This window comes from Pholis gunnellus (assembly GCF_910591455.1).
Source record: "Pholis gunnellus genome assembly, chromosome: 19".
Lineage (NCBI taxonomy): Eukaryota > Metazoa > Chordata > Actinopteri > Perciformes > Pholidae > Pholis > Pholis gunnellus.
In genome coordinates, this window is record NC_136546.1 from 20,358,217 (window position 1) to 20,376,164 (window position 17,948).

Genomic DNA, 17,948 nt, shown 5'->3' on the forward strand with positions numbered 1-17,948 from the left:
GTTTTGTTTCAAGAAATCAAAAATTTAAAAAAAAGGTTAAAGTCTCTGTTGTAGACCTCCAACCTGAGAAAAGGGAGCGTGAGGTGGTCCGGTGTGCTGAAGTCAAAGAGAGCTCCAGCGGTGTGGGGTTTTTTTGGTGTTTTTTTTGTGGTTCCCAGACGCGTCGGCGAGCCTCTTTCCAAGTGGGAAGACTCTCCACACGATCCGCTACTTAACAGGGGGGCTGCTCCCAGCTCTGCCTGCCTCCGCCGCGAGCTCTTACGACATCCCAAAAAATGATGTGTAACCTCTCCAAAAAAAAAAAGTGCTTGGAGACACACACACACACACACACACACACACACACACACACACACACACACACACACACACGCAGGGACGAACACGCACACTCGGAAACTTTTACATAGTTCTCTGCATTCCTTTGCGGTGATGGAGGCGCTTCTGTGCGTCTCGGCCACAAGGAGACAGCAGCGCAGATCTGAGGGGGGGGGGGGGGGGACTTTTAGCCTCTTTCATTTCTTGAATCAATGGGAAAATATTACACAGTCTGCTAAGAAAAACTAAAACCCACAAGTCAGTCTTTCCCTCTTTTTTTCAATGAATCATTCCGTTTTTTTCAGGGACGGAACAGAAGTGTCTGCGGTCCTTTGGGCAGGATTTGATAAAAGTAGCAACAGCTGCACAAACTTTCATTTATGACATTTTTAAAAAAAGTGAACACCAATTAAATCTGCATTTAAGTATGTTTTTTTGTGTGCTGGTCCTTACTGTTATGTCATTTATTTTGTTTTTATATATTAAAGAAGCAACAGCTGTACAAATTTAATTTAGGACAATTAAAAAAAAAAGTGGACAGCCAATCACAGGGCTGATAAATAGAGACAACTCTTCGCACTTTAAGGGCGTTTTAAGTCAAGGTGTCCAAAAATCTCGTCACACAAAACCTGTAATAGAAGGTGAATCCCAAATGTTTTCTTTCTTCATTACGATGCAAGTTTTGTGTCCCTAAATTTGTAAAAACCTGTGCAAACATGTGAAAATTACAAAATATATCACCGTACCGGCAGAAGGGAGGCGAGGTGTGCTAGCTAGCAAACCTAATGCTAATTATTGTCTCATTTGTGGCCTAATAAACGTTACGTCGATGTAACGTTACCGTATTTACTTCATCGTAAAGACACAAAAGAATGACGCCAGACAACAAACCAACACGAGCATTATTCATATGTTATAACACTGATTAATAGTGATCTTGCGTAGCGAGGACGTTATTACCTCATTAGCATCGATGGATGTTCAATTGCTTGCTAGGAGCTAACACTAGCTAACTTTGTTAAGCTAGCAAGCTGGTTAGCTTTATTTAGACGTAGTTGGTGCAACACAACTTATGTAAATGTGAAACTAAGCAATTAGTTAGCTCAGTTTGGCCTTCGTGTGTCATCAAAGTTACAATTTGTTGGTGCTGAAGGACCCTCAGAGGACTCTCGTACTCTCTTCCTGGTTCTCAGCATCGTCCAATCAGAGACTTACAGCTGACACAGCAGATTCCTGAAATGTTTTTCTTCATTTCTATATTTAAGCTTCAGCTCCTCTCTGCTGGCTGTGAAGCGTTAAAACGATGTGTTGTCGGGTATTTTGGGCGTGGACCGATAGCGGAACAGGCCCGAGGCCGTCTGCACTCTGGAGTTAAATTAAAACAGACAACAGAGAGGAATCCACCCAAAGAAACAAAGACCTGCATGAATGGGAGATATCTGCATAATTAACCTTTTTAAATTCTTTAAGTTTCCCGTTGTTTATGCCCAGAAGCAGCACAAGTTAACATGGACAGGTTGAGTGGTTGAAGGGCATTAATCCACTAAAACACTCATTTTACTGGGACTCTCAGGTGATCCCTTTGTGAACGTCGCTCTCTAGTGGCAGGAAGCGGAACGTTCAGACAGGACGAGTTACAGGATGAGTTGTGCTCGTTGTGCAGTTCCCTGATGAAATATTTATTCAATGAAACATTTAAAAACAATATATTGCACTCAAGTGTATTCTGTGGAAAAAAGAATTGTAGAATTAAAACGAGTTTAAGTGTAGAAATCTGTTTTTAAAAAAGTCATTCGTTCATAAGTACAGCATCTGTTCATACTGAAGGGCCACAGTGAGGATCTAAAGACACTCTGGAGTCTCACGTGTGTGACTGTAGCCTAAATAGGGTGGACAAAATAATAGAAACACGTCAATACAACACAAACTACATTCTTTTACTGAAAAAATAATTGTCCTAAATGGTCAAACCATCAAGCCGTGCACATCGTTTTGGGTTTATTTAATTTACAAACAGTTTACAAAGGGACTATTTCTTTTGGTGGAAAGTAGTTCCAGTGAAAACTGTTGGTCTTCTAATAAAATACAAAATAAGTCATTTTTAGAGCAATGAGATTAATAATCATATTTCTGTATTATTATTATTGGCTGTACCCATGAAGAAACACAATAAAAAGATTGTTTTGCTTTACGTTTTGTATTAAAATCATTAAAGTTGTATTTTCTGCATCAAACTTTATTTAAAACGTGTGTAAACAAGTAAAGAGTTCAGAGAAGGACACATGGACACGCCGTGGTCATGAGAGGTATTTTTATTGTTATTGATCCTCAGGTCATCAGCAAGAAATAAATATTGATCCCATGAACGTGAAACGATGTCCCATCATGACAGGAGACACACAGGCGGAGGGTTATCTGATCTTTTTTACAGAGTAGAGATATTCATGTTGAAACGTAAACATCTGAAGGAGGCGGAGTTAACCTTTCTTCGGGAACGCCGCCGTCACCAGCTCGTACACGACGAACCCGACTCCTGGAAGAGAAGACGGATCAACAGCGACGGTTATCACAGCTTCAGAACTCCACTTCAATCATTGTGGTCATAAAATAAGCAACTGTGAGCGTTTGTTGCACAAAGATATTAAAGAGAAATAATCTTTTGAGTGTTCGCTGGAACATCTTTGAGGTTTTGTTCATTCATTCATTCATTCATCAGACGGTTAAGATAGAGATTTATAAAGACGGTAACAAGAACACAAGCAGCTCATCTTAACTTATTATAACTATTTATAAAAGAGCGGGATTATGTTGCAACATCTTCACGTCTCCGCCGTCATCTTCCTCCTGAGAGAACATCTCATCTACATGCACAGAGCTCACCGGAGCTCTTTAAATGTTCCCTTCAGAACGGGACATTAAATCACAAATGAGCTGCAGCCACAGCTACGTTTTTAAACACACGCGTGTTAGAATACGTGGAGGAATAAAAGAGCTCTGCAGGTAAGAAGAGGAGGAAGAGGAGGATCAGTGATGTTCTCACCCAGGAGGGTGAGAGCCATCGTGGTTCTGTACAGGACGGCGTCTCCGCTGCCTCCTTTCAGATGGATGGGCAGCCCGTTGTCCTCCTGAGAACCACAAACACGGAGAACTTAGAACTCAATAAATCAATGTGAGGAGTGAGTTTACTTGCTGAACCCTCCTACGATGCACGAGAGGACACGCACGTATCGTAGGGAAATGAAATGTTATGGAAAGTATTACTTTGGGTCAACTTGTACTTTGATTTTATGATTAAAAACTACAGTGTTCGTGTTGAGCGGCTCCGGCTCGTTGTGCTCGTCTGGATTCAATCATTTCTGACGTTATTAAAAACATATTCAGCCGTGAAACCGGTCTGTTTAGTCTGCAAGTTATTTACTGTAACAACACAGGCCTGAGATCATTTAACATCAACTCACTCACACATTCAACGAGCAGCATTAGTCGTCCACTCGTCAGGTTCTCACACAGTGAACATTTATTACATTACAGTCATTTAGCACACGCTTTTATTTACATTTCAATATCTATCTATACACCGTAGGCTACGGGAGCAATTTGGGGGTTAAGGGTCTCGCTCAAGGACACATTGACATGTGACTAGCGGAGCCAGAGGCGGGGATCGAACCGCCGACCCTCTGGTCGAAGTACGGCCCTGCTCTCCACTTACCCACAGTCACCCAACTTATCTCTGGAGCTAAAAGGATTCAGAGCGTCACGAGAAGAACCGCGGCTAAAGAGACGAAGACGTGCAGCGTTCTCTCTGGGCCCACCAACATCACAACGTACACGAGAGAAGCTGCTGCTCCACCTCGTCTAAGTCACCAAATGTCTGCTTTGAACCTCTCGAGATTCTTAGTGAGTCTTCTTATAGATTTGCTGTTTCACCAACATTTTCTCATAACTTCTCTGACACTGTATCACAGCTATAACTACAGGAAACTAGAGTTTTTTGAATTACATAGTTAAACTTTAATACGACATGTGTGTCATTAAACATGCATTTAATAATAATAATAGTATATCTCCGCTCTTATTCTGAAAAGTTTACTAAAGTAAGAGTATGAGCATAATCAGGAAGTACTCAAAGCAGAACAAATGTCCCCTGTGACAGTTTAATACTAATAATACTACTTATTATAACATTAGATTATGAATACCTGTGTACTGATGTATAAGTACTTGAGTAAATGTACTGAGTTACATTCCACCACTGCTCTTAGGTCACATGATAAGCGATGGTAGGTAAACGTCTTATAATGTAGTTCATGTGTATTTAAATCAGATTGTTGCGTTTTCTTTTACCTGAAACATCTTCTGATTCTGCGGCACTTTGTTGTCGACCTGCCGGCGGACGGAGCTGGAGATGGTCCGCCGCGCCACCTGCTGGAGAGCCTGAGAACAACACGGAAGACCGGCAAAGAAGTCACCACACAGGCGAGGACACACTCAACGCGCTTTACACAAATACAATGTTAAGCCCACGTTTACAGATAAATGCAACTAAGTAAAAGGCGAGAGGATGCTCGTAAAGCTAGCACGGAAGCTAAGCTAATGCTAACTCTTCCGGCGGCGGAGTCTTAACGTTACCCGAATTTGACCCCTACCTCAGTTCATAGCTAGCTTAATGGACCCGCACTTTGCTTTTCAACGCCGATTTTCAGCTCGTATATCCGCGTTATTAGTTAAATTATAGTTCTACTAGACAAACGTTTAAGTGTAAGGGGAGAATAAACTTACAAATATGCTTCTGTTCATCTTTACAGTCCGTCTGCAGTCGCCTCTCACACAAGGACACAAGAGAGCGGCTTCCGGTTTCAGCTTCTTCTTGCTCTTCGCTGAGATTGACGTCAGACTGTATTTGTGCTGCGCGCTCTGCCGCCCCCTACAGTCTTTAATACGAACTACACCATTTATTCTTAAACTATTAACTTTTGACTGTTACTCTTCCTTTGTTCTATTTTTACCGTTTACATGTTTTATTGTTCTTTTGACTTCCTTTTTTTATTTATATCTTTTACATATTGTGATGTCCTTAGCATACCTGTTGTGATATACAATATACAATATATAATATATATATTATTATGAGTATTACATTTGCTCAATCATTTCTAGATATTAATATTAAAATATATTAATGTAAAAAGCTGTATTTCATGGTGATAAAAAACGTAATTAAAATATTTTGGGGAAAAATGCATTATATACTAATCTATAAAGTAATTAAAATAAACTTCACCTGTACCAGCTGCAATGTTAGTCATGAACACATTATTACATCAATAATTATGATTCAATAACATAATATATATATTGTTCTGCATAGTGAGTTATTTTACTTTTGTTGACGCTGATCCTTTTGTACTTTTGCTTAACTAAAAATGTTAATGCAGAACCTTTAACATAGTATTTCTACACTTGTTACTTACTGTTTATAATACTTTGTCTACTTTCAAAACACATCATTTATACTTTGTTTTAATTCAGAAGCACAACTCTAAATTTTCTTTTCTTTTTATCTCATGTTACGTAAACATATAACACCCTAAACATCACGCTGAGAAAGCAAAGGGAGGAACAAACAAACACGTCAGTCAGAGAAACCCGTTTGAACTTAAATGACACATTTATTCATCTAAAGTAACAACACGACACGGATGAAGTACAAAAAGAAACGTTGAATCAAGTGCTTCTCATGAAATGTATGAAAAGAAAACAAACATGGTCACTTGCACATTTAAACATACAGCATCTATTGTATTAAAGATGGCAGGATGTGTGTGTGTGTAACAGTGATGTGCATTGGCTGTAATGAGACAAACATTAAATCACAGGTATTGAGTCATATCATGCTGTGTTGATATCGTCATTATTATTATTATTATTATTGCATGTTAACAACAATGAATGAAGCCACGGCGCCGCGTCAGCGTTCACCTTCCTGCATTAGACTCAGTTTACACTTAAACTTTAAACACAATAACCCTGAAGTCAGTCGTGCAAATACCGGCTTTACAATGCAAACATTTATTACAAATAAATACAATTAAACATATTAATTGTACAGCTCCCAAGCTATAAACATATTCTGTTCCCTCTGACGTGGAACTTGCTCGACGTGTTTTTTATTATTTTACATTTTATTTAAACGACTCAGCAAAAAGTGGTTTTAGTTTGAAAGTGGGCTGAAGTCACAGACGAAACGAGGCACAAAGACGAGCCGAGCGGCTCAACGATCACATTTACGTCTCGGAAAATACCCAGCATGCAACGCGGGACTCCGAGCAACACTTCCAGCTCACTCTGACTGCAGCAGCTTGAAGCTCAGAGATGCAACAAACAGTATTTATCCCAAAAATAAAGGGCTGTAGTCATAAGTATTCATACATTTATCACATGTTCTGTAACCGCGGCCTTCTCTTTAATGCCAGCATGTAATGTTAAATAGATGTAAGCATGTTTCTGTGGCCTAAGAGCAGCCAGCGATCACATCTACACAGGCTGAGCAGCGTACAGCTGTTCGTGGACAGAGTTTAGTTTTTAATGCACCGGTATCGGATCAGTGCGGGGAGAAAGAAACGGCATCAGAGCAATAATCAGTGTAACTGTAGCGTGAACGCCTCCTCAGGCTGCTAAACATGGCTTTAGTAAGTACTGCACTGTTCACACAGCGTCAGACTTATCTTATTATAAACTGACTTATTCTTTCAGAAACTCCGACTACAGTTTTCACTCTAAAGGCAGTTATCAGTCCGACGTTGAACGTCTGTCAAAAGCTGTAAATTTGTGGCTACTTTTCCGTTCGCTTTGGCAAATAAATCAGCGGCTTCGAGCCCTAAAAGCTGTTTGTTTACATTGTTTAATATTCATGTACCAGTGTCGGGGGTCCCTGGATGACGGGCGGCCGCCGCCGCCGCCGGCTCAGTTGGAGATGTCGCCGCCGTTGTTCCGGTTGCCGCATTTGTGGTGGATGACGAGCAGGACGACGCCCAGGAAGAAGCACACGGAGCCCACGGTGATGTACGCGATGCCCAGGAACGGGTTCTTGCCGCCCATCCAGGAGATGGTGCTCAGGATCATCCGCTTCCTGCCCTCGAAGCTGCGGACGGGGTAATCTGGTTTCAACCGGTTAAAGGTCTGTTTACGGATCAAAACGACCTTTTTATTACGTTTTATTTCTGATTTCTGTCACTTGATGCTTTCATGTCGCTGCAGGATCTAAATCACAACAGTCTGGTTCTCAGCATCTACTGGAGTCAAACGTTTTCTTCTTCTCTCATTTATAAAACCGTGTGGTGAGTTTCATGTGAAGGATACTGTAGACGACCTCCAGCGTGTAGTTTCCTCGCGGCAGAGTTGGAACCAGGCCGCTCTTCTTGCCGATGATGCGGTAGAGCTTGCGGAAGGTGGGCAGGGCGGCGGTTCTCATCCACACGATGAAGTCCTCGTTGATGAAGCCGTTGTTGTCGTCCTGATCCGGGTCCAGCTCGTAGACGGGCCGGCGCCAGTTCACCGGCTTGGTCGTTCCTGAAATAGAAAGAACAGAGACGGACGAGCGAGCGTCGAGGCTCGGGAGGTTAAGATCCTTTCAGTGCGCTTGAACTTAAACCCAAAAGCTGCCTCTGCTACCTTGGAAGGCGGCGGTGAGGTTCGGGTGGTCGACTCCGGGGTTCCCGAACTTCACATGCTTGTCGGTCCACCAGGCGATGCCGGTCGTGTTGAGCGGGATCTGGACCTTTGTGCCGTTGGGGTCGTTGTAAAACAGCTCCAACGTGTCTGCCGCCAAAAGAAGAACGTTTAAGAGTTATAGAAATGGATTCTTTGAATGTAAATCGATGCGTTGTGTTCTGGTTCTCACCGTTGAACATGCTGTTGGCGATGGCGCCGCACGGAGCTATCGGCTTCTTTTCGTGGTAAGCGTACGGCTCGCACTCCTTACTGGGCACCTGTGAGGGAAGGAGACGAGAAGGAGACGAGAAGGAGACTGAAGATTAACGCCACCTAGTGGTCAAAACTCGTGAGGTGGTCTGGGGGTCAATTCAGTTTTTACCTGAGCTGAGCTGAAGTTTGGAAATAACCGAGAGAGTTCGTTTGTTTCTTTTTAGGTGGAGGTCGTATGAATATGAGCGTGTTCTTGGAGGTAAAACTCGTGTTTTCATCAATGGAGTCCGGTGGCTTTGAAGAGTGTTTTAACGGATTCAGTTCATAAATAAAAGACTCAGAAACATTCACAATGTTTACCTGCGTTCTCACTGGAGAAGCGGCCCCGTTATCTCCTCGGTGTGTTTAATATAAACGATGACGCTTCTGGTCGACGTGCATAACGACAACACCGTCAAACGAACGGAGTTTAACTGAAGCTGAACCAACAAACCGTCTCAGGATTTTGTGGTTTCTGACCTTTGAACTCTGGTGTTTTTTCGTGCTCAGCTTTAAACGGATCAGACACGAGTCGTACCTTCAGGGAATCAAGGTTTCCATTCAGCTGACTGTCGTCTCTCGACTTCACGTAGCGCCGGTGGTTCTGGTAGAAGTTGGAGAGGCCGTAATACACGTAGACGTTGCTCTGTTGGGTTACAAATAAAGAATAAAGGATTAAAAGACATTGCATGGCAAGACAAACACGCATTGGATGTACGCGACCTCACCTCGTACGGCTGCTCCAGGTAGAAGGGGATCGTGCAGGTACAAGGCCGGGTGCTGTTCCAGCTGAAGTTCTGGGAGCAGTTGAAACAAGGACTGGACACGTCGGCTCCGGTGTAGTCAATCTGTTCCATACAGAGAACATAGAAACACCAGAGCAAATAAACAGAGGAGACAATCAGCGTAAACAGCTTTTATGTCATTTAATAGTCTATCTGTAATAAGGTTGCAGCCATGATACAATCATAGATTACACATCACGTGCTTGTGTAATAAAGACAAAGTATCACTATTATTGAATTACAAAAGATTATCAAAGGAACTCGTCCTGTGAAAACACCAAACTCCGTTTAAAAATCATCCGTTTGCGTGTTTCCATGAAACAGACAGAAGCACTGTTCCGGGAGTTAGATGTGAAGTTTATTGTTGAAATAAAAGCTCATCTTCGCTCACGCGTTTAGCCGAATTTACCGCTGAAGCCTAATGTTTCAGAACATGTTGCTGTCGCGTTACACGCGCCGTGGAAACCTCCAGATATGCGGGATTTAAGTCAAATTGCGCAATTGTTGCATGTGATTTGGCGTGACGTCGTTCACCTCGAGCTCCTTGATGTTGTTGGACGTCACGAACAGCCCGATGCCGATGGGGATGAAGAGGAGCCCGATGATGAAGAAGGCCGGCAGCACGGTGCCCGCGGTGAGGATGGGCTGCCAGGCGGGCAGCCTCTGCTGCTTGAAGGCCGTGTTCTCCGGCTTCTTGCTCCGCAGCGACACGGTGACGGCTCCGTCCTCGTCTTTGGCGTTGTAACTGGACGCCATCATGGTTTTTGCTGCTTTTACAAAACACGGAAGTGAAAACTCAACCACGCAGTGACGTCACTAATAGTCACATGGGTTGGCGGTTGGTGCTGCCTTCAGGTGCTGCCGGGAATATCGGAAATCTAACATAACAACCAATTCAACCAACAAAAATAATGTATGTGATATTAAGAATATATATATTTATATATATATATAAATATGTAACATAATTATCTGTTCAACACTCAGTTTAAAGAGATAGATGTTTATATATATATATATTTAAACTTTGTTATCACACATCTTTCCCAGATATAGAATTCCATCATTTTCGTGATGCATTGAAGTACACGCTGATAAAGTACTTTTCCAGATAATAATAATAATAATAATAATAAACTGGAATGATACATAACACATATTTAACATTATTAATCTTATTTTGGGATTAAGAGTTTCGGCTGTGTAAAATAATCAAAGACATTAAAAAAGTCACGATGGGCTTTAATTTAAAATCTGAAGAAAAAGTTGCCAACTAATGTTATTATACAAAAATCACTGGAAATTATAAAAGTGAAGAATTTACTTAATTTCCAGTCTACTGTCTGTGAGCGTGATGGAACAAGGAATTCACAAAAACTGGTAGTTTTTAATGCTTCAGTGTTTATTTTATTCATGTTTATGTCTGAACAAAGTGTCAGAAAATGTGTTTGTATTTATTGTGGGTTTTTCTAAAGCAAACAAAGCAGAAACATACCTTTATTATATCAAATACACTGTAAACCAACATGCCATGTTCCTTTGCTCACTTTTCAGACACTTTCAACGGTATTTTTTTAATTCCAGCGTAAAACCACATTTCCAGCGTCTCACACGGGCTCTGAATTCAACATTAAGATACTTCAAAAAATACTCCAAGCTGTTCTCACTGCAGGTAGAAGTGAACGCATTATTATCTCCATTTCATTGTCATTGTGTTTTATCTTCATATATATACTTTTGTTTAAATATGTATTTGTGTAAACAGTCGTTAAATGTTTATTCTTACCTTTGTTCTACTTTGTTTGTACTGAAACAACAGACTCAAAGTCCTCGTATGTTTACGCATAACTGGCCAATAAAGCTGATTCTGATTCTGATATATAATTTAATTTATTCACTTTTAGCCAACGGAGAAATATATGGACAAGTATGGCGATATATACTAACGGGCAATACTGCCAGCAACAAGTACTGAGGTGATTTAAAAGTGTTGACTGCAGCATGTTCTATAAATGAGCATCCCACCAGACTCCACTCAGAAAACATCCGTTTAGTGCTTCTTCACACATCAGACGCTCGTAGTTGAGTCAGTAAATCCTGACGCATCGTTTGATGTATTCTATGAAGATCAATATTATCAGTTTTGTGCTAAATTCATGTGTGTAGACCTGATTCAGTTTGACTTTCTTTTATCTTGAAGTCATCGTGGTTCGTTTGGGCCGTTGTGATTTTTCCACGGTCGTGTTTTCAGATCTCTTCTCGAGACTTCGTGGATCTCAGCTCAGCGGAACCTGCAGGAGAAAAATTACAACAGACGTGTTTCCTTGAAGGCCACATTACAGTCTGATGTCGACTCAACCGTCACATTTATATCTGCTTACAGCTAAAAGAGTTCATGGGAATCAGCTGTGGGGTTTTGTCCCGGTGACCACAGATTCATTTTCACTATAAAGACACTGATTAGTGGAGCTTTGAGTAACACACACCAGCAGCTGGGTGTTAGTGGAGCTGTAAGGAATCAATGTTCATCTGAGAACAATGAGAATATTTGACTGTTTAAAGTTAAATCAGATGTGATGTTAAACATCCTGCTCAGCCTCTGAAGACGTTCTATCCGATCAAACTGAATCTCTCTGCAGCAGCTGAAGCAGAACTCCTCTTCCTCCAGACTCCATCAGCTTCCTCACCATCAGTCCTCCCGGGTTAATGTCCCTCTCTCACTCCCTTGTTTCCTCTCTCACTCCCCTTGTTCCTCTCTCAATCCCTTGTTTCCTCTCTCACTCCCTTGTTTCCTCTCTCACGCCCTTGTTTCCTCTCTCACTCCCTTGTTTCCTCTCTCACACCCTTGTTTCCTCTCTCACGCCCTTGTTTCCTCACACACTCCCTTGTTTCCTCTCTCACGCCCTTGTTTCCTCTCTCACTCCCTTGTTTCCTCTCTCACGCCCTTGTTTCCTCTCTCAATCCCTTGTTTCCTCTCTCAATCCCTTGTTTCCTCTCTCACTCCCTTGTTTCCTCTCTCACTCCCTTGTTTCCTCTCTCAATCCCTTGTTTCCTCTCTCAATCCCTTGTTTCCTCTCTCACTCCCTTGTTTCCTCTCACTCCCTTGTTTCCTCTCTCACTCCCTTGTTTCCTCTCTCACTCCCTTGTTTCCTCTCTCAATCCCTTGTTTCCTCTCTCACTCCCTTGTTTCCTCTCTCAATCCCTTGTTTCCTCTCTCACTCCCTTGTTTCCTCTCTCACTCCCTTGTTTCCTCTCTCAATCCCTTGTTTCCTCTCTCACTCCCTTGTTTCCTCTCTCAATCCCTTGTTTCCTCTCTCACGCCCTTGTTTCCTCTCTCTCTCCCTTGTTTCCTCTCACTCCCTTGTTTCCTCTCTCACTCCCTTGTTTCCTCTCTCACTCCCTTGTTTCCTCTCTCTCTCCCTTGTTTCCTCTCACTCCCTTGTTTCCTCTCTCACTCCCTTGTTTCCTCTCTCAATCCCTTGTTTCCTCTCTCACTCCCTTGTTTCCTCTCTCAATCCCTTGTTTCCTCTCTCACTCCCTTGTTTCCTCTCTCAATCCCTTGTTTCCTCTCTCACGCCCTTGTTTCCTCTCTCTCTCCCTTGTTTCCTCTCTCACTCCCTTGTTTCCTCTCTCACTCCCTTGTTTCCTCTCTCACGCCCTTGTTTCCTCTCTCTCTCCCTTGTTTCCTCTCACTCCCTTGTTTCCTCTCTCTCTCCCTTGTTTCCTCTCTCACTCCCTTGTTTCCTCTCTCACTCCCTTGTTTCCTCTCTTTTCCTCCCGGCTGTTTGGTTATCAGAAACCAATTAAAGCTCCATTTAGAGAAAACAATGCTAACCTGCAGAATACGGTTTATTTATTGATTTGATGTGAGGCCACCGTGAGTGTGAAGCTCATCTGAAACACACGTTTCTTCCTCGTGTGAAGAGAATCTTTAGTCATTGAGTGTTTGTGTTGTTGTCCATGCGAGGGCGCTGTGAGTCTCCTGTGAAGATCAAATACAGCGATGTTATAATGTTATAATGTTATAACGCAGCAGCAGGACACTGAAGAGTTCATCAGTATCTTAAATCTGTTTTACAGAAATTAGAACCTGGAAACGAGATCGTCTTCATGTTCATACTCTTCTTCTTCGGAACAATCACTGTTGAAATGATATTAGTGAATCAAAACGTCAAAAATAAAGCAGAAGCAACTCTTTCATGTTCAGTTCACCAAAATCACCAAAAAGTCAGACTCGGAGGTTCCAACGCGAGCTCCGTTTTATAGCCTGTGTTTGTACATTTTGGCATTAATTAAAGAATGCCGAGATATCTTCTATCAGCTTCTTTTTGCAGTGTTCAGCTGATGTACAGACGACTTTCACTGGATTACTTTGATACGATAAAAAAAATTTAAAAACGCGATTATTCTCAAGCAAGTTCTGCAGTTGTTTAAGAAACTTATTTTTCTTACGATTTCAACTCGTTTGTTAGATAACGACGTCCTCTGGAAGTCTAACTGTATCTGATGATACATTTATTGGGAAAGTAAACTAAGATTTTACTGAGTTATGACTCCAAGAATGAGTCCAAATGTAGACTTTTCTCTTGATGGGGGAGGGACAACCACGAGTAAAATGGCCTTGAGTAAAGAACCTTGAATTCAATGCTAATCCTGATTTATATATTTATATGTACAAACTCAATGTAGCCTACTGTCATTTTCACACAGGCCATGGGAACATCATGTGCTTTGTTTAATGGGTTAATATTATGGAGGTTTTTCTGCTGTTTAAGACACACAAAGCTCTCTCACACACACACACACACACACACACACACACAACATAAACGAATGAATACTACGAAGCATTGCCAGATTCAGAGATAAATAGTTTATTTTTTGTATTTTAAGTGCCTGTCAAAAAGAACAATGAAAACTGAGACTCTCACAAACAATCCACAGTGTGACTGGAAACCTCCAAAAGCTGCTGTGAAATAAAAACACATGCTGCGAAAAACAAAAGTAAAGTTTAGAGCGACGTCCAGAAACCGTCAGCAACATGAAGTTAATCAAAATGCAAAAGAGACGCGTGCACAGAGACGCTTCATTTGGGAATTAAAAACGCCCTTCAAACGACAAAACCTTTCCTGAAAACATGTTTAGTTTCAAACTGGAGGTGTGACTTAAATAAAACTTGTGTTTGGAAATCATCACACACAGAGTCCCATGTGATGCGGCCTGTGACCCCCCCCCCCCCCTCAGCTCTTGCCTCCTGCCGCGGAGGCCGAGCCGCACACCGTCGACCTCCTCAGCTCGATTTTCATCGACTGGCATTCGGCCCGCGACTCTAACCTCGTCACCGTCGACACGCCCAGAACCGCCTTGCTGCTGCTCGGCTTCGTACCTTTTGACACCGGGATCCGCGTGGCGGCGCTCCGAGCGGACTGCGCGTCCGAACCGGGCTGGAAAACACAAAACAACAAGGCAACGTTAGGAAAGAGATGATGTTGACTGTAAGACGAAAGTCCAAGGCTGCAGGTGAAGCCGGATCCACGGTGGACCGGTCTCTGTTTGTGAAGTCACAACAAATATATTCAGAAAGACGGAGGACGTAGCAATCTCACCACTGACTGCGTCGGCCTGGAGGACGCCGAGGCGATGGGCGTGATCGTGATGCTGCTCGTCATTTTGCTCTGAGTCGTCTTCCCCGTCGAGGATTGGCGCGGCGAGCGGAGCACCGTTCCCGTTTCCCTGCTGCTCTCCGAGCTTCTGAGCGTCAACACGGGACCGGCGCAGCCCTCGGAGGGCCTCTTGAACTGCGGACCCAGGTGGATGTGGATCTTGTGTTCCTCCGTCGTGACGATGTTGCCGTTGTACTTCCTGAAAGGCGTCGTCGGCTGCTTCTCCGGGCTCACCTTGATCACCGTGCGGCTCGCGGCGGCGGCGACGACGTTGTGAGGCTCGGGCGACGCGCACGCTTCGGACACGGGGGTGGTGCTGACCGTGATGATGGACACCGGCGACCGGAGGCGGCAGCCGTTGGCTTTGTCCGGACTCTTGGCCCTGGAGGTGGCGGTTATGGTGACCGGGGATTTGGCTCGATCGAGACCTCCCGCCGGCTCGCAGGCTTTGCTCCTCGAGGCCACGGTCATGGGCTTGGGGACGATTGTGATGCGAGGTTTCTGCAGGCCGAGAGTCGGGATGATGGTGGTGCTGGAGAAGAAATCCTCGGCTCGAGGGCTGGTGATTTCCAAGGTGGCGGTGCTGTTCTCGTGATCCGGGGTCACGCGGATGTGCAGCGGCTGGCCCGGCCTGGTCATCTCAGGCGGATGGAACAAGGACGCCCTGCCGGTCATGTCGGGGGCGGTCCGAGTGAGCGTGATGGCCTCCTTCTTCTTCATCCAGGGTATCCAGGACTTCTTTGCGCCGAGTTCTGCCAAAGCTGGAGGGTATCGTTCAAGAACCGCCGGCTTTTTAAGACCCCGTTGTCTGAGGTTGCTCATTAAGTGGTTTTCCTCGAGGACGGATTTCCGGATGAAGCCCGCCGCCGTCTCGTCCTCCTCGGCCGCCTCGCTCGCCATCGCATCCGTCTGCACCGCGGTGGAGGTAACCGGGACATTGAGCATCATCTTACCGTTCATACTGGGCCTCAAGGCGCGACTGTACCGCTTGGTGGCCTCCAGCTCCTTGGTAAGGTCGGCTAAGTCGTGGCTCATGCTCATCTTCTTCTCTTCCTCCTGCAAGAACCTCTGCTGGAGGACGGAATAATCAGCCTGCAGCTGGGAGAGCTGGTCCTCCTTGTTCATCAGTTCGTGGATCTTCTCCTTCAGGGCCTGGACGTCGGCCTGCATCTCTCTGGTTTTGGCCTCCTCGATCTTGCAGCGGATCCTGAGCGCAGCCTCAGAACTCGTGATCTCGCCCTTCTCTATGGCTTTGTTTCTGGCGATATGACTTTTCATTTCTTCCAGCTGCTTCGAGAGGGTGTTTGCTTTGTCCTGCTCCGTTCTGAATTTCTTCTCCAGTAGATCGTACTCGTCCTCCGTTTTCATTAAATCTCCTTCTACCACCTCGAGTTGTTTGAGTCGGCTCTTGAGTCTTTCAATTTCTAGCGTGAGCTCTTTTGCTTTGTTGTCTTCATCTGGATTTCTGTTATTGTCCTTGATGGACCACTTCCTTTTTATTTCCCTCTCTGTCTCCTCAAGTCCATCTATTCTCATTTTCATACCACCTAGCTTGGTATTCAGCTCCCTACACTTTTCCTCTTCACTCACAAGTTTAGTTGTAAACTCATCTTTCTCTTTAACGAGGGTCGTGACTCTGACCTCCATTTCGGATTTGAATTTGAGAAGTTTTTTGCTCTCCTCAATCAGCTTCTCCGTGACTTCTGTGACCTTGCCCTGCTCCGCTTTGAACATCCTACTCAAATCATCACTTTTCTGTTCTTCCTGTTTGAGTCTCTCCGCCATGTTTTTCCTTTCATCGACCAGAATAACCGTGAAAGACTTCAACTTCATCAGATCGTCTTTGAGGACCATTTCTGTCTTTTCAAACTTTGTCTCTGAGCACTCCAGTTCCTTCAGCCGAGCTAACACCGCCTCCAGCTCGCCGGCCAGATCCTTCACGACGCGTTTCTCTTTCTCTAGGTTCGTGTGAAGCTGCGAGCACTCTGTTTTGCTCCTACTGAAAGCCCCCTCAAGTTTCTCCAGCTCGACCATCCTCTTCTGCAGCTTCTCCACCTCCAGCCTCAGCTCTTTGCCGTGGTTCTCCTCACCCTGCAGCTTTTTCCTCAGCTCCCTGCACTGGGTCTCCGTTTTGGTTATCTCCTCATCCTTGCCCTCCATCTCCAGCACTCTCTTCCGCAGATTCTCCAGCTCGGTCACGAGAGACGAATCCCCGCACTCCCCTTTGCTGATCTTCTCCCTCAGCTCCTGCAGGTCTTCCTCGGACTTGCGCAGCGACTTGTTGCTCTCCTCCAGCTCCTCGATCTTTTGCGTCAGTCCGGCCAGCTTCAGCCTGAGCTGTCGGCTTTGGGACTCTTCGTCGGCCAGCTTGGCCATCATCTCCTCGTGTTCCTGCGCAAACCTGGCCGCCCTGTGCTCGAGCTCGGCCTCCAGCGCGAGCACCTTCTGGCCGTCCTCCTTGGCGGTGTCGGCGACCGCCGCCAAACGCTGCTCTTTCTCCTGCAGCTTCTGAGCGAGGTCCTGGACCTTCTGGCTCTGCTGGTCGATCTGCTCGATATGCAGCTGCCGCTCGTCCACCAACATCAGGGCGAAGGACTTGAGCTTAACCAGCTCCGCTCTGACCTTCTCCAGCCTCCTGCTGTGGTCCTTGTCCTTACGGGCCTGGTAGGCCTTCTCCTGCTCCAGCAGCCGTTTGAGTCTAAGAAGCAGACAGACGAAAACACAACAGATTAATTAATTCTGTATCAAAATGTTTTTTCCCCATGACAAAAATAAAATAACCACCCTGTCACCTTCTCTACGGTTTCCTGTATTTCTCTATCAGATTTCTGATTTCTGATTTCTACACGTAGAAGTACTAATGCCTGGCTATACTCGAAACAAACAAACTAGGCTCGTACGAAGTGTCGTCCAACCATGTCTGATGGCAAAAGTGTTTAAAAACGTCTACACATGACACATAGACGTCTATACAACCAGAGTCGCCCCCTGCTGGACATTAGAGAGAAAGCAGGTTTTAAGAAATGAAGCATTGACTTCACTTTTCAGAACCGGATGTTGCCGTCTGGGTAGCGAACGTTCATGTTTTTTTTTAAGCTAGCGTTAGCACTGATGTGGTGCAGCAAACTGCACTGATCAGGCCCTTTGAGGACAGATATCAATAAACAAAGCAAATCCAGTTGCCTTTACATACAATGTCAAGATATCTTACAACTGCACC

The 17,948-nt window shown here is 44.4% G+C and overlaps 3 protein-coding genes across 7 annotated transcripts in view; all 3 read right to left on the reverse strand.

The window, feature by feature from the left end:
- Window positions 1-2,612: 2,612 nt before the first annotated feature.
- Window positions 2,613-5,201, reverse strand: cox7a2b (cytochrome c oxidase subunit 7A2b). Its single transcript, XM_079179907.1, has 4 exons — window positions 5,098-5,201; window positions 4,663-4,752; window positions 3,359-3,443; window positions 2,613-2,851 (listed from the first exon to the last, which is right to left on the reverse strand). The coding sequence occupies exons 1-4, from the start codon at window positions 5,113-5,115 to the stop codon at window positions 2,796-2,798; spliced, it is 249 nt and encodes an 82-aa protein (XP_079036033.1). The 5' UTR covers window positions 5,116-5,201; the 3' UTR covers window positions 2,613-2,795.
- A 762-nt stretch (window positions 5,202-5,963) lies between these two features.
- On the reverse strand, window positions 5,964-11,264 carry LOC306711365 (cell cycle control protein 50A-like). Of its 2 annotated transcripts, XM_079180264.1 has the most exons (8): window positions 11,234-11,264; window positions 9,600-9,832; window positions 9,009-9,128; window positions 8,819-8,926; window positions 8,219-8,306; window positions 7,990-8,136; window positions 7,678-7,887; window positions 5,964-7,475 (listed from the first exon to the last, which is right to left on the reverse strand). In XM_079180264.1, the coding sequence occupies exons 2-8, from the start codon at window positions 9,822-9,824 to the stop codon at window positions 7,282-7,284; spliced, it is 1,092 nt and encodes a 363-aa protein (XP_079036390.1). In that variant the 5' UTR covers window positions 9,825-9,832; window positions 11,234-11,264; the 3' UTR covers window positions 5,964-7,281. The 2 variants fall into 2 exon arrangements, with proteins under 2 accessions (XP_079036390.1, XP_079036389.1); XM_079180263.1 differs by lacking the exon at window positions 11,234-11,264 and having other exon boundaries at window positions 9,600-9,902.
- The window catches only part of filip1b (filamin A interacting protein 1b), a 30,007-nt gene continuing 22,556 nt past the window's right edge, over window positions 10,498-17,948 (reverse strand). Inside the window, exons 5-7 of one of the 4 annotated variants that reach the window (XM_079180261.1) lie at window positions 14,672-17,426; window positions 14,452-14,509; window positions 10,498-11,356 (exon numbers count right to left, since the gene is read on the reverse strand). In XM_079180261.1, the coding sequence (XP_079036387.1) occupies window positions 11,313-11,356; window positions 14,452-14,509; window positions 14,672-17,426 (2,857 nt within the window). In that variant the 3' untranslated portion in view covers window positions 10,498-11,312. Of the gene's footprint in view, window positions 11,357-12,978; window positions 13,048-13,840; window positions 14,510-14,671; window positions 17,427-17,948 lie in introns of those variants that run through there. The other 3 variants (XM_079180260.1, XM_079180259.1, XM_079180258.1) reach the window with 3 other exon arrangements.

What these genes read in the sequence shown, in the direction of transcription:
- cox7a2b (XM_079179907.1), bottom strand. An exon ending in AGAATCAGAAGATGTTTCAG is followed by an intron (nt 3,444 to 4,662) that starts GTAAAAGAAAAC and finishes TGTGGTTCTCAG; the next exon opens with GAGGACAACGGGCTGCCCAT. An exon ending in GATGGCTCTCACCCTCCTGG is followed by an intron (nt 2,852 to 3,358) that starts GTGAGAACATCA and finishes CTTCTCTTCCAG; the next exon opens with GAGTCGGGTTCGTCGTGTAC.
- LOC306711365 (XM_079180264.1), bottom strand. Translation starts at nt 9,824, where the DNA reads ATGATGGCGTCCAGTTACAACGCCAAAGACGAGGACGGAGCCGTCACC. An exon ending in ACAACATCAAGGAGCTCGAG is followed by an intron (nt 9,129 to 9,599) that starts GTGAACGACGTC and finishes TGTATGGAACAG; the next exon opens with ATTGACTACACCGGAGCCGA. An exon ending in ACCTGGAGCAGCCGTACGAG is followed by an intron (nt 8,927 to 9,008) that starts GTGAGGTCGCGT and finishes GTAACCCAACAG; the next exon opens with AGCAACGTCTACGTGTATTA.